Below are 27,412 nucleotides of genomic sequence, written 5' to 3'. Positions count from 1 at the left end.
CACTGCCACATCACCACACTGTGAATTGTATTCTCGTACCACAGCATAAGCACTAACCAGACAGGCTAATAACCACCAATAACATCTGTTCCATTCTGTGAGAGGGTTCAATATTGCTTAGAGGGTCTCAAGGCAAAGACAACTATACCATCCACGAGTTTGTGGCAAAACACACTGACAATAAGCAACAAATGATATCAGTTCAGATCAGGAAAGTCCCTTCCATACAGAATTACGTGGAAGGTTTGCCATATAACAGCCCCTTGACTCGGCCCATCTGTAGCACAGAACAGAAGCTGCTCCCATCTACCACACTCTATGAAAAGAAACATTCCATCATGTCGTTCCTCCCTGAAGGCACTGACTCAAAGCCTCCACAGACTTTACTACAGTAATCACTGCGGGTTTCAGTGCCAGTCACATGCAGCCCATAGACCACCACAAACTTATCAATAGGCAAAGATGCGCCAACCGGCACAGTCTTGAGTGTGCAACTGTGACCATGATTTCTGACATTGTGGACACAGTAGGCTACAGCATGACCCGCAAGTAAATATGGTTATCAGGTGCCATGAAAGTGTTCTTTGGTCGCGTACTGTAAGCTGATGTTCTGCTTTCACTTAGCCATAGTGATTGTGCTGTTTTAGCTCATTGAAAACGAGCCATTCGTAATCAGGCTACATGCTGCAGTAGCACTTAAATTGATATTGTTAACATGTTGTTGTGCCTATTATTGTAGTGTTTCAGGTGAATATCTGAGTACGGGTTAATTCTGGTATAAACTATATATATATATCATGTAGTAGCTCTGCATGTGTAATGGAACTAGGTGACTGTTTACAAGCAGCTGAATTTGAGCAAGACATTTGGGATCCAACCGGGGAACCATCTAAATTGTTTATAAAATGGAAGCTACCTTTCTTAAACTAAATGTCTGACTGTTTTTAGCCTGGGTCATTTATCACTGTACTTAATCTTCTTTAGTTCTGTTTCAACTGTTGGTTTTACTGCCATTAAGCTCTCATTTTAAGCATGGTTTTCATAGTGGTGAAGCTGCTTTTCAACTCTGAAGAGAGAGAGTTAATAAAATTTCAAACCTTGTTGATGCCTTTTTTTCCATTTGTTAATTAAATTTTAAGAGTGTGACCTGTTACAATTCTGAAGGTTCTTTAAATAAATATATGAAATTGTTGCAATTTTTTACTCAATCAATCAGTCCCAACCTTCCATCCTACTGTCCAGTACTGCCATCCAGTACACACATTTAATTTACATTTCACTGTAAATAGTAATGGTTGTTAACAACTCATCAGTGATACAGATGATTGGGAACTATGAAAAGCATTATTCGAAGAGGACAGTTTAAGTTTCTGACATACTGCTGGAACTACATGCAGTGTTCACAGAATATTTACGGTTTAAATTATTATAACTCAACTATTAATTCTGGACAGTAAATACTCTTAAGTCACAAAGAATAGCTGAAATCTGTTGACAAGATACGCAAAATTCTTACATATGATGTAGGAAAGCTGATATCTAGTTGTTCAAACAAATTTCGGGCTTGCAGCCGGTCGTCGTTCAATACTTCGCACGATATTTCAACTGGGCCCCTGCCAGTCATCTTCAGGTGAGCCGTTGCAGACTGGCGAAAACGTCCTCCGTTCTGCAGTATATAGCGAGCGTACTGTAACTATTCTGCGCATGCGTTGAAAACTTGATAGATGAACCACATTGCCCGCCGGCAGCACCCCCTCTGGTGGAATAGCGGAACTTAGTCGCCCTCTGTGTTGCTATTTGCCACGGCCGTCGATGCACTCCGTCGTCTTCGATTTGAGCAAATCGTGGAGATGATGGGATTCCATGCACTGTCCAGATCTGTTAAATCTGTTAAACCGTGACAGCGGCTACCAGCTGGACAGTGCATGGAATCCCATCATCTCCACGATTTGCTCAAATCGAAGACGACAGAGTGTGTAGACGGTCGTGGCAAATAGCAACGCAGAGGGCGACTGAGTTCCGCTATTCCACCAGCAAGGGCGCTGCCAGCGGGCAGTGTGGTTCATCTATCAAGTTTTCGACGCATGCGCAGAATAGTTACAGTACGCTATATACTGCGGAACGGAGGGCGTTTTCGCCAGTCTGCGACGGCTCACCTGAAGATGACTGGCAGGTGCCCAATTGAAATATTGTGCGAAGTATTGAACGATGACCGGCTGCAAGCCCGAAATTTGTTTGAACAGTCAATTCGCCGGGAAAATTTTAAAACTGATATCTAGTTCTAAGGCTTTTTTCAACAGAGGATTTTTTTTTTAAGGAAAAAATAAATTACTATAAAAGATTCTGCCAAAAATGTACTGCCAATTACAATTAAAAAGATACAACACTGGAATAATAGATTAGAGAGAAATATTACACGTGAAAAGGAAACATTACAAGCACAAAAAAATTAAACATATAGCTCCTTCTGATGACCGGTATACATCAAGCATACACATGGATAACTTGCACCATAACACACCAAGTTCGTGCATAAACGAAGAGCAGTCCCATGAAACACCATGTTATGTTAATAGGATGCACTGTATTTTGAATGTCCTAGTCACATTATCGTTTTATCTGTGCCGACCACAGTATTGGTTAGGTCACAGCTGAGCACTAGCCTCACACTTTTCCCAGAGCATCTTCTTATTAAAGTTTATCAGTAGCCCCACTTAAATTATTATTTGGCAGCACGCTTTTTCATTCACCTGATGAGGCATATCAAGTGGACTTGGCCTGTGACATGAGGTACACAAAAGAAGAGGTCTCCCTGCTCAGCAAAATTGACAGAGCAAATAACAATTATGTTATATATGGATCCTTCCCACCAACACCAGCTTTTCTGAATTTTGCAGGTGGGAACTTTCCCTGCAATACATCCTACGTTCCCGTAACCCTCCTGGTCTCAACCTTCATTAGTCACTGTCCTCACCCATCCAGCCCCCTCCCTGTTCCCATTCCAGCACTACACAGCCGTCATTTCACCGCCACACCCAGTCTTTTAATTTATTTTTATTTATTTTTATTTCTCTCCTTTCCGCTACTTACCCACTCCCCCCTCCGCACCTTCTCTCCCACCCTCCATCCAAACTGCAACACTTCACTATCTGCCACTCTCACCATACTATCCTTCCCCCTCCACGCCCCAGCCTCCTCCTTACCCCCACCCAGTTGCCACTCCCATCATGCACTGGTGCTACTGCTCGCAGTGTAGTTTCAGCTCTCTGAGACTGCAGATGTGTGTGCAAGTTGCACTTGCGTGTGTGTGTGTGCGCGTGTGTGTGTGTGTTTATTGTGCCTATCGCAGCTCAGCATCTCCACTATATGGTGAGTAGCAACTTTCCTCCTCCCGTGTTGTTACATTTCATCTAGGATTTTCCATTGTTTAACAATAATGTTAATTTCTTACTCACTGAAAAATCTTGTTAAATTTGTTATATTTTCATTGGAGTTCTGCAAAAGGGTTTATGTCCTGACTGTGTTCCCTAAGAAACAGAACTCAGTGTCACAGTAAATGAAGGCTGACAGTAAATGATACATCTACAGCAGGTTGTGTTAACACTTACATAATTTTTCATTAACAACGTAGATAGGATTATACAGCAGATTACACATATTTCCAGTTTTGATACAAACACACATACTTGGTAGGTGTTTGGTTATACATAAAATCAAAACATTAAATCAGTGATGGACATGCCACACAGTTAACTTTGCACAGAACATTCTGGATGTAACATACAGAAGATAATGAAAAATTAGCAGCACTCAATCAGATTAAAAATCCTGTGATAAAATTAATGAAATCTTCACATAGAAATGTTGGCAATAAACTTACAGCACAATCCACGATACATCTTGTACAGCAATAAGGATCAGCTGCAAGAGTAAGAAAATATCACACTCTGCTTGTATCTTATCAGTTGCTAAGGTATGTTCAATTTCACATGTATAAGTCCCCTATGAAACAATGTCATAATATTTTCCAAGAAAAGCAGCTTTTAGAAACCTACATAAATAGATAACCATTTTGCAATGTACTCATAATACATGTACTTAGTAAACCTAGCAAGTCTGGTAGTTTGCTTATTTTAACCACTGATTCATGAAATCATAGAGAAAAACAAATTTGATCATGCTAGATGGAAAGGTAGTAGAAAGATTAAAGTTAAATGTCCCACCAACAATACAATCACTATTGCTAGAGCTCAAGCTCAGATAAGGAACGGAAATTGGCCATGTCTTTTAGAAAGGAACCATCCCAGCTTTTGCTTTAAGTGACTTAAGGAAACCACAGAAAACATGGTTGGCCGTACAGGGATTTGAAGTGCCATCCTACTGCATGTGAGTCCTATGTCTTGTAATTGCACCACCTCTCTCAATGGTGGCAGATGGTGTAAGAGAAGGTACAATGCATTCTATGCAAGAGCACACAATGAGAAGTTGGAAAGAAATGGTGGAACACAAAGGGCAGAGTTAGAGGCCAGGCCTACATAGGTACATCCAGTAATTGTCATCGTGTCGATAAAAACACACACGACAGCGGATATCTGTGAGTTATCTGCAGATATCCACAATAATTGCTCTGTATCTAAAAATTAAAGGACAGTATCATTCTTAGCATACACTTTTCATAAAATTGTGTTACCTGTTGCCAATGAACACAATTGCACAAATCAGCACCGCAATCTGTCATAAAGTTAGCTGATAATTAGCCTCTGGGGATTCTCAGAATGTTTGGAAGGTACATGTAAAGTGGAGGTTTGTTGCCATCCTTACCTTCTGGTATGACTATTTTAGCTGCACCCAAGGGACCTGCACATAGTGATTATGCACTGCTGCAAACTTACCGTGTGTGTGTGTGTGTGTGTGTGTGTGTGTGTAGTCTGAGAAGCACATTCTGGTTGACACCACGAATACGTGGTTGGCAATCATGTAAGGTGTGATACAGTTGACAGATCACAAGGTTCCACTGTGCTGGCATCTCTGATTATTCAAAGCTACTGACAATGCTCCTTGGTTGCCTGCCCATTTCTTTTTTCACCACCAGACATCAACTTTTCTAACGAAGCGTGGAGTGCTGTAAGGTATTTCATTTAACTTTACACTTACATATGCCCTTCCCCGTGGATGGAGTACCACTACAAATTTTGTACTGCCCTGTAGAATGATATACGCATTGTCAACATCTGGTGGGGCTAAAGACGATGACTTGCTCTTCTTTCCATTCTGCACACTTTCAAATGTGCATTCCCTTTCCACCCTATTAGAAGCTGTCTTATATCTGTTTCTTTTTCAGTAATAGATCTCATTTATGTCATTTCAAACAGAAAGCATAAAGCAAGTACTAGGCTGTTCTTGAACAAGCTATTCTTTGGAATTTTCATTTCATAGTCCAACTTCTGTTTTGTTACTCACACAGGCCATAAATAACATTCAGCATAAGATCAGTGAATCTATCAATGTTTGTATTAAATACATTTAAAAGTGCATGATGCAATGTTTGTTACAGTGAGAAAAGTAACATGTTGTAATTATTTAGCAATGTGGTAACAGATGCATTCATAAAGCAACTATGTGACTACCATTTAACAGTATGAAACATATAACAACTTGTGTAATGACTTCATTCGATTTCTCAATGCGGGAAAAATATTTTACGGAAAAATTTTCAAAATCTGCTTTATTAATTATGACAGTATTTTATTATTATTTGCCAACTGCATTGAAAATATGGCAGGTCACCTTGTATTAAAATACGATTATCTAAATTATGAGGCACACGTGTAAAATGTTAAAAATCAGGTACGAAATTTCTTCTTATCACCTTTCTACATAAATAAGGAATAAATATGTTTTGAGACACTCTCATATGAAAAAGATTAGTTTCAAATTGATACAGCTGTCACTGAAATATGTTAATTCTCAATTCATATCAAAGCCAAATGCTGACTTCCCCAGATGAAAATTCAGTCAAGGAACAAGCCTTTGATCAGAGCAGTGGCAGCTTAAACTGCTGTGGCTGTGGATCCCGATACAGATAAGGGTCTTGCAGATGTGGTGCAGATTCAGATTGGCATTTTTCTGATCTGTTGCGACCTCTAGTTGAGTGGACAACAAAAACTGGGGAAAAAGTAATATCACTGCATAACAGGAATGACAAAAAAAATTAAGGCTAAACACAAATGAGAAATTTGAATGTTGGGCTCCATAAGGTTCCACTTCTTTGCAGCGATAGTGGAATATCAAATTATAAAGAATGTAGCAACCAGTCGCAGAAACATAATTTATTTATCTTGTTGCAAATCGATTTCGACCAATTTTGGTCATTATCCGTGCTAAAACAAATACAAGAGACAGGGCATAAGCAACTACTACTTTAACAAACAAAAAAATGACAGATGGCAGATTTCTATTACGAAGTGACACATCATAGCTCAAACACTATAATAAGACTACATGAGGTGGCACCACGTTACAATAAGTACCCTCTATGTAAAATACAAAAGTAATGTACAATACAAGCAATAAGGAAGATATCACATTACAAAAAATTATATAGTGATGGTAACTGATAATACTAATTTAAATAACTACAACAAGTGAAAAGTCTGAAAGTTGTTTGTCAGATAATAATAAATTAAATATATACGTCAAAACCACGATTGTCAAAATTGTAAGAAGAGATAAACTCGCTAAAAATATAATTCCATTCACACAAATTTAGGAATGAAACTTATTTTGTCATAATGACTAAACCAAATTGTGGTATCAATTGCAATCTGCCGTTCTACATACGAACTACAAGTGCATCAAGAAGCACAAATCCAAAGTTGACACTGTTCAGGTGAAATTACAGTACGAGATAAACAATCGTATTACTTAAATAATGCGATTAACGAAGTGTTACACATATGAAGAGCCATATAAGTGAATAACGACTTTAGATCTACTATGCGAACTATAGCCTCATGAACAAATGTACCATGTGCTCTTATATTTCTCATGAGTATGGTGGTAATCAATGCAAGGATTGCTATATTACTGCCAACCACCGGCAATAAAATAGGTGCTCAAAAGCCACTCACGATCCAAGAGCAGCACGCTCAAAATATGTAAAACCAATTCTAAACATCGAAAACCATTTACCACAAAAAAAACCACTAAACTGAGCCATTCTTATTCACAAAAAGTGGTTGTTACATGGTAAATGTTTTTCGATGTTTAGAGTTGGTTTTACATATTCTGAGCGAGCTGCTCTTGTTGTGTTGTGAGTGACTTTTGAGCTCTATTTTATCGCTGGTGGTTGACAGTAATATGGCAATCCTTGCACTGGTTACCACCATACTCATGAGAAATATAAGGGCGCATGGTACATTTGTTCATGAGGCTATAGTTCGCATAGTAGATCTAAAGTTGTTATCCACATATATGTCTCTTCATATGCGTAACACTTTGTTAATTGCATTATTTAAGTAATACGATTGTTTATCTCGTACTGTAATTTTCACCTGAACTCTGTCAACTTTGGATTTGTGCATTCAGTAACATAGCGTCATCTATTGGAAGTAACATACATGTGCCTCTTGATGCACTTGTGGTTCGTATGTCGAAAGACAGATGGCCACTGATACCACTATTTGGTTTTGTCATTATGACAAGTAAGTTTCATTCCTAAATTTGTGTGAATGGAATTATATTTTTAGCGAGTTTATCTCTTCTTACAATTTTGACGATCGTAGTTTTGATGTATATATTTAATTTGTTATAATCTGACAAACAATTTTCAGACACTTTCACTTCTTGTAATTATTTAAATTGGTATTATCAATTACCATCACTATATAATCTTTTGTAATGTAGTATATTCCTTATTGCTTGTATTTTACATTACTTTTGTATTTTACATAGAGGGCGCTTATTGCAATGTGGCGCCACCTCATGTTGTCTTGTTATAGTGTTTGAGCTATGATGTGTTGCTTCGTAATAGAAATCTGCCAAGGACAGTACTTCCACTTATGGTATGTATCGGTTAGAAAAATGGTATGTTATGACTTTGAATTTTAATTTCAGACATCTGTATATGTCGTAACTGATGTAACTATGTTTTATTGTCATTTTTTCGTTTGTTAAGGTAGTTGTTGCTTATGCCCTGTCTCTTGTATTCGTTTTAGCACCAATGATGACTGATATCGGTCAAAACTGATTTGCAAAAAGATAAATAAATTATGTTTCCATGACTGGTTGCTAAATTCGTTATAATTTTACAAATAAGAGTATTATAATGAGTCTGGAAGGAAAAAATGAAATGAACTGAGGATATTCTACAACTAGGAAAAAATTGAGAGAAGCTAGGCTAGTATAATGACGGCAAATGTGGGTTCAAGTCTTCAGATTTGTAGGGCATGAGATAAGTTAATGAGAGATTGTACATAAAAAAACTAACTTCTTCAGGTACAGAAAAGCAACTGATTGCAAAAAGCATCTGTCTTGTTCCATCTGATGCATTTACTGAAGCTCTGAGGGTTCTGTTCTGCAGCATTTTATGGCAGTTACAAGTCACACCATTACCAATTTTTGAGAAATACATATCTCCCTCATTGATAAGAAGAGATACACGTGACAGGAATTAATAAAGGTAATTTGTGAGACAGTAAGAATAGTATGGTGAGACGTCTATCTACAGTGGGACAATGAGTAAAAGAATGAACAAGAAGTATTAGAGAAGATCCATCACAAGAAAGAGTTACAAATTGCTAAGCAATACTAATCTATAATTCTCAACAGTTATTTTAATGTTCCCATTTATGATTAATTTAATCACTCTTTGTTTATACCAAATTCTTCTTACACTCCTATACAATGTTTACCTATTTTATTCTTTGTGCTCAGTTTGCCAAAGAGCATCTGACACTTCCCTTGCTATCACATTTAAAAAAAAAGAATTAGATGACACACACACACACACACACACACACACACACACACACACACACACACACACACACACACACACCCTGAAAAGGTAACTAAGGTAAATAAGTCCTCACTTTATCAAAGTGAGACAAAAGAAATCATGAACTGTAAGTAAAATATTATTTGATACACAGGACAATTAATTTGCACATTACAATCTAAGCAAATGAAATGTCTAAATACTACTGGAATGTCACATTTCCAAACAAATTTCGCAATAAAGACTACAATACATTGCCTGCCTACCTGTATAGTGATGGCAGCTTCACGAGCGCGCAAGAAGCGTCGTCGCTCCAGTACAGACCGTGCCCATCTCTGAATGGTCACTATGCTTCCCACTATCTGTTGATGCAGTCTGTAGTCTAATCGGACCTTTTCAGATTCTCGAAGGAAGATCTTGCTTATGCCAAGTTGGTAATTATCACGATTCAGATTTAAAGTGTAGAGAAAATCACGAACATCAGCCTGTGAACTGCATCCACAGCCTCAATCATTTCAAGGTAATTAAGGAGGGAAAAAAATTTTCAACTAAAAATTAAAATACTGAACTAACAAGTAAAACTAAGAGAAAAACAGCACAATTTGTTATCTCTGTATGTCAGAAACAAATAAAACTGTCTTCTGACATGCGCACCTTGCACAATATTGTTGTTAGCTTTTTATTCTTCAAAATTTAACCCAAAGATACTGAGATAATTATTCAAGTTTAAAGTACAAGCAAAGCAGTTCAAATATTTGCTGCATAAATGGAGTGACAGACAAAAAGCTACTTGAAATGATTACGTGTAGTGCCACTGCTTAACTATCAAAAAAACTTTTATGTCATATTTCAAAATAAAGTAGAAGAAATTTGGATTACCTTACTCAAACAACAGTACACAAGAACCATTTTACTATATCATTTCAGGTGTGTCACAACCACCAGGATTGTATTCCATCTTCAATTAAAAAAAAGAGATATGTTACACACTGCACATGATGAACTTGTCTCTGGGATCGCAGTGGCATCACCAGATGTAACTATGCAAACCAAGCAGTTGGGACCACATTTATGCCATTTGTCATGGAATAACTACACAGAGGGCACTTGTCACTAGGAGTTCTCTTTGATTAATCCTGCATATAAGACACCCCAGAGTTGATATCAGCCATTTATAATTCAATCAATGAAGTACATTCTCAGTATATCAGTTTGGTTTACAGTGTTTATCTTTTAAACTCTATTTCTTACTGGTGGAACTGGACTTTGACTGTAATACTTATTTTAAATAGCTTCTAATGCACTGAGGAGTGTTCTATAATCTCCATTAATCTTGTGTGTTGGCCACCTTTACAAAAGGGTACTGCACGTTCATCATAATGCCAGTAAACCTCCACCTCCAAATTCTTTAAAAATCATAATCCCATCTATATACCATCATACCTCCCAAACTTTGTAGCATACAATGATATAATTTTGTAGCTATATTCAATGCTATATTTGGATACTATCTACAACAAATAAAAATAGTAAGTAATGCCAGTAATGGTCAATGTTCCCTATCTCCAGCCAGAAGCATCTAATGATTCTAGTCCGTGTACAGTTGCACTGCAGTTACGTAACTGGAGAGGAAAAATTTAAGTCTGATTGGACAGGGGAAACGGAAAATAACGGATGAGAGAGTCAGCAACATTGCCTGTTTACAGGCAACAGTGAAGATTGAGATACACACATTCCTAGTTTTGTATAACTGAAATGTTATAAAGTTTCTGAGACTCCATTCAGTGCAAAGCCCAACAACCTTGGCATGATGAAAATTGTATTCATGAGTGCCCCAGTGATAAAGAACTGTTTATTCACATCAATTATAGTTTAAGACAATAGTGGAAGCCCCTTGGTGGAATCCAAACAATGGAATGACTTAAAATTACAACTCACCGCACACACTAATGAGCAACTGAATTACAGACATCTACTTAATAACATGTAGCACACAGAATCATCCAGATCAACATCTAAAGATGACGAGCATGTGACAACTCATCATAGCATGGATTCACAACATAGTGAAAGTGTTGGTCATACATTCTGGTCGGTGACTGCTTAAATGACACCCAGCACTGCCAAAGCTCTGACCTAACTGCACACATTTCATGTGACTGTATCATCTCTACGTAGTGAACCTCAACTCCTACTGACACAATTTGGGATTAACAACATGATGTATTGTCGTACTAAAGTTACAGGGTGTGAGCTGTGTGTTGCATGCAAATAAAAAGATGCCCATGATTGGACAACTGTGGGGACAAATTTCATGCTATGTAAGCAACCACTACATCAGAATACCCCCACTATCTGCCTGAGAAGTTCCCTGTTGGTGCAGTAGATGCATCACCTCAAATTGTTTTTGAGGTACTGTTTCCTGCCATTAGCGCAAGGGTACGCAGACTTGCTAGTATTGTGGGCTGCAAACCTCTTACTGTGATTACATAAGGCCACAAGTTAAAAACTGTCAGACTGTGAGACAAGTTATTATTCCAAATTGGGATTTCCCTGCTGCATTGTCAGCTGGACTGGGCTCAAAAGAACTAAGTTCTAAAAGGGCCCATTCTCTCCACTTCAGGAGGGCATGAATGATGAAAACAAAAAGAAAAAAATTAAAAGAATGATTGGTGAGTGGTGGGCTGCCATCAGGTCAATGGTGGGCCACATGTGGCCCTTGGTCTGTGCATCCACCATTAGGCTGTACCAACAGGTACCACAATGAATTTGTACAGGCATTCACAGCTCTCTATCCACTGTGATGTGTGCTGCAGCTTGGGTGGATCTTCTATAACACAAAATGGTGTAGTGATGTGGATATTACTGTTACTCACAAGGTGTTCCCAAGCGCTGATTTACAATTGGTTCGACTACCCCCCCAATACGACATACAGTGCAACTCTTGCCATCAGAATTCTGTTGCTCAAGCAGTGGATTGTGACAGTAGATTCTGACAGTCAGAGTGTGGCAGTTTTATGTAAATTGGGACGCTCAGTGTGACTTTTACACGGTGCCATATGAAAAGCCTGCACAAACTCTTAAGATAGAATGTCCAATGCTTAAGCCCAGTTAGAATCTATAATACAGGATATCTTACCCATTCAGCACTCAACTGCACTGTTGAAACCCAAGACAAGATATGACAACACTCCACTTACATAACACAAACTATTGCACTCACTTTACAGCAGAGTGTGCGCTGATATGAAACTTCCTGGTAGATTAAAACTGTGTGCCGGACCGAGACTCGAACTCGGAACCTTTGCCTTTCGTGCCCCCCCCCCCCCCCCCCCCCCCCCATTTCTAGCCACTTTTTACAACGAGCGTGTTTCACTATGGAACAGAAAGCAGCCCCAGCCATTTTTGTACTGTGCCTTAACTGCGCGACAATCAGAACACAACACAACATAGGCTGTTACTGTACAAGATTTTTGAAATAAAAACTATGTAGGTAAAGCGTGATTAAGAGAAACATTGATGGCTGTTAATACATCTGAATATCTTAAAAGTTCCATTTAACGTAAATTAGTAATAAGATAGGGCCTACTTCCAAGAGCGTAACAACACCAGTGTACGTGTCCTAGAGCTTCTGACCAATCATCGCATTTGTGTTTGTTTACATCAGGTTTATTCTTATGATGAACAGATTATATAATATCTATGAGTCACTGTTAGAATCGGTCAACTAGTACAAACACCTAGGTGTATCGTTTTGTTGGGATATGAAATGGAATGATCATTTAGTTTCAGTTGTGGGTAAAGCAGGTAGTAGACTTTGGTTTGTTGATAAAACACTGAGGAAGTGCAAGCAGCCTAGAAAAGAGATTCCTTGCAAATCACTTGTGCGATCAGCTTTAGAATACTTGTCAAGTGTCTGTGACCCATACGAGAAGGGCAGCACGAATGGTCCAAAACATCCCAAAGGTGTTCTATAGGATCCACATCAGGACTCTGTGCAGGCTAGTCCATTACAGGGATGTTGTTATCGTGTAACTACTCCGCCACAGGCCATGCATTAAGAACAGATGTTTGAACGTGTTGAAAGGTGCTACTGCCATCCCCAAATAGCTTTTCAACAGTGGGAAGCAAGATGGTGCTTAAAACATCAATGTAGGCTTTCACTGTGATAGTGCCATGCAAAACAACAAGGGGTGCAAACCCCCTCCATGAAAAACACAACCACACAATAACACCACTGCCTCTGAATTTTACTGTTGGCACTACACACACTGGCAGATGATGTACACCAGACATTCATCATACCCATACCCTGCCATCGGATCACCACATTATGTACTGTGATTCATCACTCCACACAATGTTTTTTCACTGTTCAATCATCCAATGTTTACGCTCCTTACACCAAGCGGGGCATCATTTGGCATGATGTGTGGCTTATACGCAGCTGCTCAATCATGAAATCCAAGTTTTCTCACCTCCCCATAGTACGTGCAGTGGATCCAGATGCAGTTTGGAATTCCTGTGTGATGGTCTGGATAGATGTCTGACTATTACACATTACGACCCTCTTCAGCTGTCGGCGGTCTCTGTCAGTCAACACGCGAGGTCGGCCTGTACACTTTTGTGCTGTAGTGTCCCTTCACGTTTCCACTCCACTATCACATCAGAAATAGTGGACATAGGATATTTAGGAGTGTGGAAATCTCGTGTACTGACGTATTACACAAGTCACACCCAATCACCTGACCACATTCGAAGTCTGTGAGTTCTGCAGAGCGCCCAGTTCTGTTCTTTCAAATGTCAAATAAGTACTGAGGTCGGTGTTATACAGTGCCTGGCAATAGGTGGCAGCACAATGCACCTAATATGACAAACATATGTTTTTGGGGGTGTCCGGATACTTTTGATCACATAGTGTATGTGGAACTCTCTCTGCAGTCCAAAATGTCAAAGTGATAATGTTCACTCAAGTACTATAAGAAGCAAACTTAATATCTTACCTGAGTAATCCCTTTGGTAGCAAAATCCGATAAAGTTGTATGAATTCATCGTATGTCAGCCTCACATTGTAACCAGCTTGCCTGATGCGCACTGTTTCCAGCATGCCCGTATACCTCAGCTGTCTTTGCACTGTCTCATTATCAAATTTATTTGGAATCTATAAAAAGGATCTAAAGTAAGTCAACAATGATAATGAAGCTGATGATGATGATAATAATAATAATAATAATAATAATAATAGTAGTAGTAGTAGAAGTAGTAGTAGTAGTATCAATAACAATAAAAACGGAAAAAATTAAACGACATTAAGACTTGAAACAAGTAAAAGTGGTCCAAATGGTTCTTGGGCTACTGGAGGCCTTGTGGAAAGTTATCAATAGGCAAATGATATCACAGCAATATCCATTTGCCAACTAAAAGAGCCATGTGGACGGGATCTGCTGATAGATCATGTAGTCCTAGGCACTTGGGAATAAAAGACAAATTGTAGCACAGTGACCTCAATTATTGTGTTTATTGTTGTCTATTGTATCATTAAATAGTAATAATAATAATAATAATAATATTGTCTGTGACAAAAAAGTTTATGATTAAATACAAAACAACATTTTTGATGGAATCCGGATGTTCACGTCAAATTGAGATAAAATTTCCATTTATTTTATACTACTACTCCTTGACGCCCACAATAAAACTTGGAAGTTCCTAAATGAGACATCTGCCCAGGTCTGACACAATCCTTACAAGGAATCAGCAGTGGTTTTATTTAAGTGACTGTTGTGCAGCTTTAAAGAAACCATATAAATCAAAATCAGGATGACCAGACCAGAGTGGAGTGGTTTGAAATTATTCTTATGAAAAACAGGTGAATTACATAATATTTAGGCAGATCAAAAAGTTGAAATGAAAATTCTAGAAAAATTTCCTGAACTTACATATTGAGCGAATGGCTGTGGAGAAAAGAAGTGTACAGAGAGAGATATTTTAGAGACAGAAATCTTGTGAGGGAAGGACATGATGTAAAAGACAAAATTGTAGAAAGAACGCTATGTCATACATATGCAGCAATGAACTTGAGATGAACATGAGTATTCAGTCAAGAAAAAGTAAGGCCATCACAACCTGTACACATTTTTCACACTGTTAAACTATCTTAATTTCCGTTACATTCCTTTTATATATAACCACATTAAATTAGCATGCACCTATGACATAAAACTACAACTTTTGTAGGGGAAGGACAGAAGAGGACACAAAAGGAAATCCTACGTCCATGCGTAACATTATTTACTTTATATAAAGAATGAGGGTTTTACAAGGAAGGAAGATTAGGGCTTGAGGCAGAGCATATGTTTCAAGGACGGGGAAGGAAATCTGGATGGCTGCATATGGATTCGAACCATTGTCCTCCCGAATGCAAGTCCAGTGTGCTTACCACGGCTTTACCTCGCTTGGTAAAGATCTTTTTTGTGGTCAACCATAACATTCAAACATACAATGCTATCTCTATCATTCCAGATATATATATTCTTCTATGTTCACTTCTCATCTCGTTTCTCATACTGTGCATTCCTCGCTTGTCACACAGAAAACCGTTTATGTACATATGTCACTCCAAACACTTTCTTAAAGATGACTGGCAATGTGGTCTTTCAATGCTTATTTCTAAACACACTTAAGTTTTAAGAATCAAAAATCCAGGATGGAATAAAAGCATAAATTACTACTCACCACACAGAGGACATATTGGTCAGCACACAGACATGATGAAATATTTCGTCCAATAGCTAATAAAATCTAACAGTTAACATTTAAACTGTCTGCCTGCTGACTAACACCAACTCTATGTGGTGAGTGACAAACACAATTTACACAGACACCAACCTTATCAGCATTACTCTTAATGCACCGAATGAAAAATGGATTAGCATGGTTGAGTGTATCCATAAGACTGTGTAGTGACTGCTGAAACTGTGCAGTAACTGTCTGTGGCTGTTTTCGAGCTTTTCCTGGTGCTTGTTGTTGTTGTTGAGTCTGTGGATGGCCACCTAAGTTCTGAGCTTGTGTTCGTCCTGCAAGTGTCTTTACTGTTTGCAGGTTCTTGAGGCCTTTCTTACTGCGTTCTCGTGGTCTGAAGGATTTGTTTTTCCTGCAAAGTAACTGAATGCTAGTAACTCAAAGACTCATTTGCAATAGCACAAAAACACAGGAGATAAATATATGACATGTTCTGCATTATATCATAATTACAAAGCACTCCACAGTTATAAATACTTTCTCAGAAAAACCATATAAATTGTATACTAAATTTCAAAGCAAAACATCAAGAAATAATTACAAGTGGGCCAAAAATAATATTCTACAAGATCAACACATAAAATCGCAAGATTTGTAAATCAGGAAGCAAACTGTAGAATCAAACACAAATGAAGCATGTAAGAAATGTAGCACATGGAAAGAATGATACCAATAATTCTGTAAAACAAAATAACATACAAGAAAATTGGACTGGGTCAGCAAAGTAAGGGGGGTTGGAGTTAATAGGTGAAAAGTGTAAGAACTAAAACACCAAAGCACACAGTTAAGCTAATACAAGCACTTGTGGTAGTCATAGGACACTGCAGAAAATTACTCCTGGCCATGACATCAATAACATTGGGGGCTGGGGGGGGGGGGAAATATCCATGAACAAATAGTCTCTCATAATGAATAAAACCAAATGAACATTTAGATCCCACAACAAAAAATGTATGTAAGTTTAATTTGCTACATTTACAAATTGTAAGTTAGGCCTTAGATGCTACTGTAACTCAATAGATCAGGTTGTTTCTGCTTGCAGCCTCCCCCCCCCCCCCCCCCCCTTTCCCAGTGGGCAGCAGGGCATTCTTGGGCAGCGGTGGACAGCTGTGGATGAACAGCTGACACGCAGGCAGTTAAGCAGCCACACTGTAGACTGTATAGTACTTCAGCACTGGCAGAGCTCACGGGGAGGGGGAGGGGGAGGGGGAGGGGGGAGGGGCAAGTGTCTCATGCATGCACACTCTGCATGCTGTAGGGCGACCTGGTGGGCACCCTGTACTACCTGCACCTGCTTGAGGATGAACTGAGGGCAGTATTAGAAGAGCCTATATTACATGAGCAAATTCTGACGTTGAAGGAAGGCAAGGCCATGCCACTACCGGTTGGGAGCATGCTCAGAGAAGTATTGTAGCATTCAAATCAGCTTTAGGCTTATGACAGCTAAAAGAAAGGAAGGATGAAGACTGGAGCTTAATTTCTTGTCACTGAAAATGCCACCAGAGAGAAAACCAAGTATGGAATAGAGAGTAACAGTAAAGGGGATGAACTGTGCCCTTTTCACAAAAACCATTTGAGATTGTAGTATTTCTTAACAAAAATTTAAGGAGCAACTGACACAATTCATAGCAAGATAACAATTTATAGCAGTAAATAATGCTGTTGTCTGGATACACTTCATTCAGTACATGAATATGAATAAGAGTTTACAATGAGATGACATGTGAGACAAACAGGTATGAAACTGGCGAAAGACAGGTAAGTACCATCACAGCAGAAATATAGAAAAGATACAGCAGAACTTGAGAGAAGGAAAAAAGTGGATAAAGTGAAAAATGTGTACACCAAAAAATGACAGTGCAGAACATAAACAGACCTTGTGGTATGGAAGAGTACCTGGATGGATCCTATTTTACAGATCCAAATGATATGTTCCAGAAGCCTTTCATTTACTTAGTGACATTCTGACGTACAATGTTCTGTGGCAGTACTCAAAGTACATTCTGAAGCATCTCCAATGAATTTGGTATTTGTACCCTATTCTCAACTGCTGTTTTCTTACAAGAGAAAAGCGCACTAGGAACATGATGCATTATAAGCACAAACAGAATTTTCTCAAGAGCAGAAAGGATATTAGCATAATGTGCAACGAAGCAACGATAAGGCTACAGAACCTAGTCATTTCATTACCTGGATGTTAAACATGTATATAAAGAAAGGTTCAATTCAGAAAGTTAAAGTCACATGGGGGGAGATGAGCTGGCCACCACTTCCTCTCAGATAGTCCAACCCTACTGACTTTGTGGTACAGGCAGTTATCCTGCTGCAAGACACCATCGCCATCAGGAAAGACAAAGCATGAAGGGATGCAGGTAATTTGCAATAAGGTTCAAGTAGTCCAAAGCTTCATGGAGCTTACTTTCATAGGTCCTATGGAAGACCAGGCAAATGTCTCCCATAGTATAATACAGGCCCCACTGACTTGCTTCTATGGCATGCTGCAGGTTTCGTGTAACACTAAGAGAGATTCATCAGACCAGACAACACGCTCCCACTGATCCACTTTCCGATCTTGAAAATTTCTCATTTACTGCAATCACAACTGATAATGAGGTTAGGTCAACATGGGAATATGCAACGGTCATCTGCTGCACAGCCCATGTTCAACAATTTGTGCTGAATGGTGAACTCCTAACCACTTGTGCTGCTCCATCATTGTAGTCTGTCGTCAGACCTATCATAGATTGCAGCCTATCCTGCTCTAAATAGTGGGCCATAATATGACCGCTTGGGCTGCTACAGTCTTTAATGCGTACCTAAAGATCTGCAGTTCCATCTTACTGAATTTTCCTCCTTTGAATTCAGAGCTGTTCCAGATTGTTATCTGATAATTACGGTAAATCTTCCCAGTTATTACTCCAAAAATTACACACACAAATCAGTTTATAATTAAATTAATATTCTTAGACATAATCAATGGGAGGTTCTGAATTACTGGGGCACAGAAGAGAGCCATCAAGTTCAGCTTACAATTATCCAGTTGTGAAAGAAGAAATGAAGTAAAAATTATGCTGACTAGAGATTTTTTTAAATTCCTTTTTGTTTATAAAGAGATGTAAATTCTCCAAACGCTTAAAATTTCATTTCACAAGAACTAACCTCTGTCTTTGAATACATAAAGTGCATTTTCAGACATAATGGCTAGAAGTTAACTACAATTAATGAACATATGGATGTATTTTTATCAATTGGCAAGGAAAGTCTGTCACCAGCGTAACTTCTGCTGCTGTGGAACTGGTAGGTTTACATTTTTAGAAATAAAACTTTGGTCCTGTCTCAGATTTTATACTAAGAAAAAGTAAAGTACTGACTTTCTTAAAAGGTGAAACTCATCATCTTTCTTCAGCACAACACATGTGAAATGGAGAATTTTGTAAGGAAAACACTGCACAGGGCAAAAAAGAAATTTTGCAATATTGTATCACCCATGCAGCAATGCAAATAAATACCGCTTCAGATTCAAAACACAGAATTATACACATCCACTAACAAAAAAAAACTACTAAAATAAAAAATGTACATCTGAATTACCTAAATTAGTATGAAGATCAAGCTCACAAAAAAAGAAGAAATGATGGCTAAGTCACCCAGGACTCAAACCAACAGAGACACAGCACAATAGAATGAGATGTAAATTAGCAATGTAACTGAACAGATGTGATCTGAAAACAGGAAAAGTTAGCATAGAAATATGAGAAAGATATGGGACAAGAAACACAGTATTATAAGCACAGGCACAGAAGGGTCAAAAAAGAATAGTTGGCAGAACATGAAACAAAGACAATAACATATACCGTAAAACTTTACAAAACAGAATGAAGAAAGGAAGAAAAACAAAAATGAGAAAGTTAAGGAAATTTGGTGGATTGGGGAAAAGCATGAAATGAAAAGAAGAGAGAGAGAAGAGCTGACAAACGCACACAGAATCATGAAACTAGGAAGTAAGATGAGAGAGGAAAGTGAGTAAGAAATGTGAGTAAAGAATTTACATACATATTTATTAATGTATGTTTGTTATATACCCTAGACTTTAAAATTATTAAGACATTCATTTGCATAAAATCTTCTACTTTTACATTAAATGTATATCACAGAGCATATTGCTTGAAGTCAGCAAAAGCTATGCTGGGGTAACAGTGCCTCAGAAAAAGTTATTCTTACTTATCAGGCGACACAGTGCCCTACAAATAAAAACGTCGTAATTACATTTATTGTAACAAGCAATCTTCCACAGGAAAGGTTTTTTTGTAGTTAAAATTTCATTAGATTGTGCTTAAACTGCATAACAAAGTGTGCTATGTGATCACAGAAGAGGGTACATGTCTAGGTCTTAGACAAAATGGGACAGTGTTTCTGAAGTAAATGAGAATACAATTCAGTTTCCTAACAGTAAGATAATCTAACAACTGGTTACTAACTCAACGAAGTTAAAAATTGTCAAGAAGCTGGCAACTCACTGAAACAACAGAGACATGTAAATGGGAACCATGAGGAAAGAGGAGGTATGAAAAAGGTTGCTTAGGTATGAAAGACAAAATGAAAAAAGAATGGGAAGAAAGGAGTGAATGGCACATACAATGGAGGAGATACAGAGAGGAAATGTAAAATAAAATGAAGTCTAGTTGGAACACTCCAGTACATTTTATTAACATGTATCATGGATTGGCATAATTCCTGCCTATTAAAGGTATTTTTTTTTAGTAAGTAGTTAAAACTTTTATAGCAGTTTCTTTAATAATGTAACTGCTTTTGCCAGTATTTCATGAAATGTAACCTGCCAAAATAGGTGAAAGTGCACGTGCAGAAACAAAGCAAACTTTCTGTAAGGGGAATTTATAAAACTACATATGAAGTTTGTGGAAAGAGTTTGAAATACTTCAAATAAAACTAGGTGTATGAGGTCTGTTAAAAAAATTCCGGAACATTCATAATTTCGCACCAATGGCAAGTTGGAGCGAAACATTGTTGGCAGCCCTGTAACACGTCTGCATTTAATGTGTAACTGCTGGTAGTTTCATTGGAGATGTCTGTTAGTTATTGTTCAGTGCTGTATTAAGAACAACATTGTGTCGCACAGCTTGCAAATTTCAGGATGGCAGAGTTAGAGGACCGACACACCTGCATTAAATTTTGCATGAAACTTGAGAAAATTTTTACAGAAACACACCAAACGATGCACGAAGCCTACAGTGATGAGTGCTTAAGCAGTAGTCGGTATTTCGAATGGTTCACACAGTTCAAAAATGGCCAGACAGAAGTTAGCTTTTTGACTACTATTGATGAGTTTACTCGTCATGCTGCATGCCAATCCCTGGGTGCTAATAACAAGTTTAGTCACAGCCACTGGTCTTCCCCCTTAACGCTGTTGACGATTTAGGTCACACCAGTTTCCCGGCCCCTAAGTGCTGGTGACAAGTATAGACGCGCCACTACCTGAACCCTGATGATGAAGTAACTCGCACAGCGGACTTACCACCCCATGCCTCAGTAGCCTTTCGCAATTCTGGCCGTCAAGGCCTACACAGGTCACTAACTGGTCATAAAATATCAATAACAGAGTTTCATCTGACATTGGTAAGGGAACTTACAGAAACGTATGCATCAGAGTGCAGAAGAGCTGGTAGGGGATGGTGTTCTGATGATAATCCTCTCAAGTTTGTGGGAAGGCATTTTCTAAACATTATAAAAAGTTAGCATTCCAAGAAAAGTATGCTAACGCATAGATGCATTGTTTGCTGAAAACAGAAAGTTCATCGAGAAAGCAGGTATGAGTGTAACTTACAAGGCACCATTGTGTGTCATACCCTGTTTTGAAAATCACCACACAAAAATGAATTACTAATTGCAGCACAGAAAGAATGCAATAGTGCTATCAGAAAATAACTTTGAAAACCAAAAAAAAGGCAAAAAACAAAATAAAAATATGTTTTTAACTTTGGCTGTGCAGGTCCAAAGCTTGGATCAAATAGGATGGATGACTTTGAATCTTCTCTATAACTGAAAAGACAAGATTTCACAGCTTTCAAATGTTGGAAAATCTGCCGAGTACTTATGTGCAACAATTAAAATTATAGCACATGAAAAAATATCTGTGGCAGACAATCATTTATTTACAGCGATTCCAAATTATAACAGCACCATTTACAAAGGATGGCTGCATCTGTGCCTGGATGCAACACTTTACACAGTGTACCCATTAGATGTAAAAACTGTGATGGCGGATGACTAGGCACTCAGTTTGTTATATACTCAGAAACAAGTAGTAGGCCATGTGAAATTTCCAAACACGCCATAAAACGAATTTAACGAAGTGAAGTATAATTGTTCTTACCGTTGCTAACAGTAAATTCCGATGTTGTAATGCGATATGAATGCGGATCTGTATGTCGCTTTCTGCTATAAACAACATAATACAACGTTTTGAACAACAAAAGCGATGTACAGTTATCTGTAATCTATGGCTTATTTTATTCGTTCTTGAGTTAGTACAGGGAGGAACCCATTCTTGAGTTAGTACAGTGAGGAAACTATAGAGAAATGAAGATGTCACAAATGGGTATGCAAGAAAGAAAGGTAAACGACTGAGGTAAATTTAACGAATCACTTCGCTTTCGGCATAAGCTACAAAAATCGTGTAAAAAAAACTACAAGCAAGATATACAAATAATTCTTAGTGATGGACAATAGTTTTAATGATTCAGTTTGATTCTGCAATAAGTCACCTGCACAGAAACTACGTAGTAAGAGCATTTATTCTGTATCAGCCATGAAAGGTCACAGTGCTTCACCTGAAGTCGTAGCCACTTCAGAAATATTCAGCACAGGGTGAGTGAGGCAGCACGAGCCACTTCGGCCCTGGTGGCAGCTCAAGGAACAGGCACTTGGCACAGGTAGCAAGGTTATGCAGCAGGCAGCCGCGCCTCAGTGAACCAAGCAGATGGTGCGCCTCCAGCAGTCAAAGGGTTAAAGATGAGCCTCGTTCAGGATATCCATCAAAGTCTACAAGCGACGCTCATGTCAGGAATGTCAACGAAACTGTGGATGCCGATAGAAGACAGACTGTCCAAGAGATTGCAGAAGAATGTAACATTTCAGTTGGATCATGTCACGAAATCCTAATACAGCATCTTAGAATGTATCGTGTTGCCATCAATAAGTTTTGTTCCACGTTTCATGAGTCAAGAACAGAAAGACCTTTGCCTCGCAATATGTGAAGAGCTTTTGGATCTCGCAAGTGAGAATGAGATGTTCCTTAAGAGAATCATAACTAGTGAAGAGGCATGGGTCTACAGTTATGATGTTGAGACCAAGGCTCAATCTTCACAATTGATTGGGAAAGGTTCTACAAGACCAAAAAAGCTTGCCAGGTGAAGTTAAATGTCAAAGCCACGCTGATAGTTTTCTTTAATTTTAAAGGATTAGTTCATCATGAATTCATGCCACAGGGACTAACTGTTAATCAATGGTACTATCAGGACGTGTCGCAACCCTGAGAGAAAATGTGAGAAGGGAATGGCCTGAAATGTGGCGAGACAATTCATGGCTCTTGCTTCACGATAATGCACCTGCATATACATACCTGTTGGTGCGTGACTATTGCACAAAAAACAAAATCACTGAGCTGCCTCATTCTCTGTACTCTCCAGACCTGTCCACTGCGGGTTTTTTCTTTATTTTCAAAGTTGAGAACCCCACTGAAAGGACAAAGCTTTGCAATGTTTGATGGGATGAAAGAAAAATTCGCAGATGGCACTTCGCATGATCGAGTAAGAGGCATAGCAAGACTGCTTCTGGGAGTTGAAACAGCATTGGGAGCAATGTATCAGTAGTGGAGAAGAGTATTTCAAAGGAGATCAGGCACAATAAGTAAAAGGTAAGCACAGAAAAATTTTGTGGACAAAGTTCTGGAATTTTTTGAACAGACCTTGTAAGTGTGCACTTGGCGAAGTAACGTACTGAAGTGCTTTAGCAGAATACTTTTTTTATTTAAGAGATGAACCCAAAAAAGTGGAATCACTACATAAATTAAGTAAATTAAAACTGTGTGTGTAACCTTATCCTGGAATAAAAGCAATTTTTCCTATGAAATTGCTTATGCTAGAGGACTCAGTAATATTCTCTCTCTAATATTCTGGATGATTTATATTTTTGAGTGGCTGAAAAAGAGTGGATTGATACAGCCAGATTCCAAAATTTTGCATTCCAGCTATTACACTTTACATTCATATTCTGATATACCAAACAGCTCAATATAACTTTTAAACTAATTTCACAATGATAACATGTTGAATAATAAAATTACAGCTGAGCTTATCATTTGCATAAGATAAAATTGATGAACATAACAGGTCTTTGACAAACATTTCCATGTTTAATTAAGGAGTGTTGCGAGAACTATAAGTTCAGTGGAAGTTCTGCCTGATAAATACTGTCATTACGTATTTAATAATATTGCATTATATGGTCACAACACGTCACTGCACAGCTTTCCGATTCAAAGTTTAATGTGTGCGCATTCATCAACAGAGATGAGGGCTGCAATTAATTATATTTTTTATTAAAAAGTATAGATCAGTGCAGAAGGCCAATGTCACAAAAAAATAAAATTAAAACTCTATTAGAAAAACAAGTGGACTTCAGAGATAATGTTACAACAATTTACTGTCACTCTGCCATCACCATAACCACCACCATTTCCCCCCAGAAAACCAGGACAAATGTCACTGCATCATGCCGAAATAGCTTTTTGTTTTTCACCATTACATACATGACAATCTGGTTGGCTCTCTCCAGAACTCTGGCTTCGTCAGGACAAAGTACTCTTCCTAATGCATGCTGCGAATCTCTCCTGCATCCACTTGAAAATTCCATCTTTACACGATTTTGCTGTTCCATTTCAGGTTTCTGTGATTCACTGCCTGAATGTAAATGTGACCAAGCAAGCCTGTGTGGCAATCCTTGCTCATTTTGATCATTTTCATTGTCCTCTCCACATTGCCCCTTATAATGTGAGCTTGTGCTGATAATGGAGCTATGTTTCAGTGGTAAGCTGGAAACATTATCACAAACTGCTAAATAAAAGCTTCCATTTTAAATGGTACTTGAAACTACCCAAACTAAAATAATAAAATAATAATAATAATAATAATAAAATACAAAGAAATCCTGTCACAATTATAAAGATGGTACATGCAATGATAATTCCTGTGTCAAAGAAAATGATTTTATAAAATGAAATAAAGAAAAACACACAAAATATCCAAGTTAAACGTGAAGTTGTCATCATAGAGTTCCAAGAAACCAATGGAATATTTTTGTACGTAATTTATTCACAGCAGATGAGTTCATTCGTCTACCGTTTCTACTGCTGTAGGTGATAAATGACTGAGGCATCTATGTGTTCATAATGCATTTCGAATACAGCTATCTTCAAACACACCAAAAACTTGGAAAGGATACTAAAGGTTCCTTCATTCACATACATGTAACTGAACATATAAGAAAGGCCTCAAGAGTACCCACTGTATTTGGTGTTTCAGGATACCACATCCTGATGTTACAGATGACGCAAGTAACAAAGAACCATCATCACATTCCATAAAATTAACTCACACAACAAAGCCATCTTAAATAAGAATGCATGAGAGGACAGTTTTCTTTAAAAATGAGTAGTCTGTCCACCTCAGTACAACTACTGTCCACCATTTATGAACATTTGATGCTGTTTCCATGCATTTAAGATTGTATTTTGGCTTGGGTCAACTGGGCAAAATAAATTACGGAAGACATTCAATTATGGTTAACAGTAAGTTATTAGTGGTTTATGATGGAACACACTGATCTGTAGGAATACAGTTGACAGTGTGACCTCAAGCACAGTTGCTTTTTCATACCAATACACAGCTTGGGCTATACAATGTCTGATCAAAAGTATTCAAACACCCCTATGTAATGCACAATTGACCACTAGATGTCACAACAGGCAGACACCCCAGTATAAATGTAGATGGTGAGTATTGCATTTTCAGTAGAGAAGCAATAACAGAAAAAGGTGTATATTCTGACAGCTCACTGACTTTGAATGTGGAATAGTCATGAAGTTACCTAAGTAACAAATCCATCAGGGACATTTCAACCTTTCTAAAGCTGTCCAAATTGTGAAGTGGAAATGCGAAGAAACAACCACAGTTAAGCCACGGCATAGGCAGACCTCACGTATTGATGGACAGGTACCTTTGACCATTGAAGTGGCTTGTTGTAAAAAAATAGCAGAAGAAATGACTCGTGTGTTACACATTGCCACCAGCATTCCAGCCACAAAGACTGCATGTACAGACTTAAAAAGAATGGTGCACAATGATTGAGTAGCTCCTCATATGCCACACATTTCTGTAGTCAATGCTAAGGGATGCTTTCGGAGATATAAATAGTGAGACCACTAGACACTGAATGTGAAAAACAAGTGATTTGAAGTTATGAATCATCTTCCACCCTGTGGCAACCCAATGAAAGGATATGGGTTTGGCGAGTGCCCAGCGAACGTTACCTGCCATCATGTGTATCACCAACAGTGAGGTAGGGAGAATGTGTTGGTGCTACAGTATGGGGATGATTTTGTGGTTACGGTGTGGACACCATATTGCACTTCAGGAAATGCTAAGTCAGGGTGTATACAAAGACATGAAAAAAACATTGCTGGTTTTTCCTGGATTCCTCAGTTTTAAAAAAATCGACATTTTCCTGGGTGAAAAAGGGAATACTTATTTTTCCTTGTTAAGTTCAATATACTTTCCCTCAGTGCTGTAAAACTTTTCAATCCTTTGGTCGGTAAAGGTTTTATACACTGGCATACAACTTCCCAGCACTTTAAGAAAAGAAACCCAGAAAAAAATCACATTTTCAAAAGATATTCAATGTGCAGCAACATGTGAACTGCACATTTTTGTATTAGGAAATTATAAATATGCATTCCACAAAATACAGCGTGGTAGCTTCCAAAGCACTGAAAACAAGATTGCACTGTGCAACACATTATTGTCAACCACTCATAGCTCAAGTCATGTGATCTCGCCAGCCAATGACAGCTGATATTCAGAGCATAGGATATGTGATGTAGTCAGTCAATAGCAACATCAGTGTTAAGTAGTGCAAACACACAAATACGAAAATTTAATGGTTTAAATTAATATACATTTAGTACAGCTACAACGAAAGCTAAGCTCTCACATTTAATATTGGTCATAAAAATTTTTTGCTGCCCCCCCCCCCCCCCCCTTCCCCCGTGAGGGTGTGGTTAGGTAGGATCCTAAGAGCACAGCTTAAATTGCACCAACTGAATATTTCTGACAAGCACAATTATAGACTCCACTGATGTGCACCGAGCATTTCATGGGTTGCCTGGCTGAATACATTTTCCATTGAACACTTCGATGTTTCCATAGAAAAGTCAATTATGTATGTTGCTCACGAATTCACCTCGCACTTGTTTTTGGAGGATAATTATACTTTTTGCAATTGTTACTGCATAACTTTGTAACCCATCAAAGAACTAAA

The 27,412-nt window shown here is 38.2% G+C and overlaps 1 protein-coding gene across 1 annotated transcript in view; it reads right to left on the bottom strand.

The window, feature by feature from the left end:
• Positions 1-27,412, bottom strand: part of LOC124622651 (unconventional myosin-IXa-like) — a 329,610-nt gene that overhangs the window by 152,894 nt on the left and 149,304 nt on the right. Inside the window, exons 12-15 of the mRNA XM_047148429.1 lie at positions 24,627-24,908; positions 15,887-16,151; positions 14,002-14,159; positions 9,265-9,490 (exon numbers count right to left, since the gene is read on the bottom strand). Of these exons, the coding sequence (XP_047004385.1) occupies positions 9,265-9,490; positions 14,002-14,159; positions 15,887-16,151; positions 24,627-24,908 (931 nt within the window). The remainder of the gene's footprint in view (positions 1-9,264; positions 9,491-14,001; positions 14,160-15,886; positions 16,152-24,626; positions 24,909-27,412) is intronic.

The sequence above is a fragment of the Schistocerca americana genome, chromosome 7, assembly GCF_021461395.2.
Source record: "Schistocerca americana isolate TAMUIC-IGC-003095 chromosome 7, iqSchAmer2.1, whole genome shotgun sequence".
NCBI lineage: Eukaryota > Metazoa > Arthropoda > Insecta > Orthoptera > Acrididae > Schistocerca > Schistocerca americana.
This window is presented reverse-complemented; position numbering and strand designations above follow the sequence as displayed.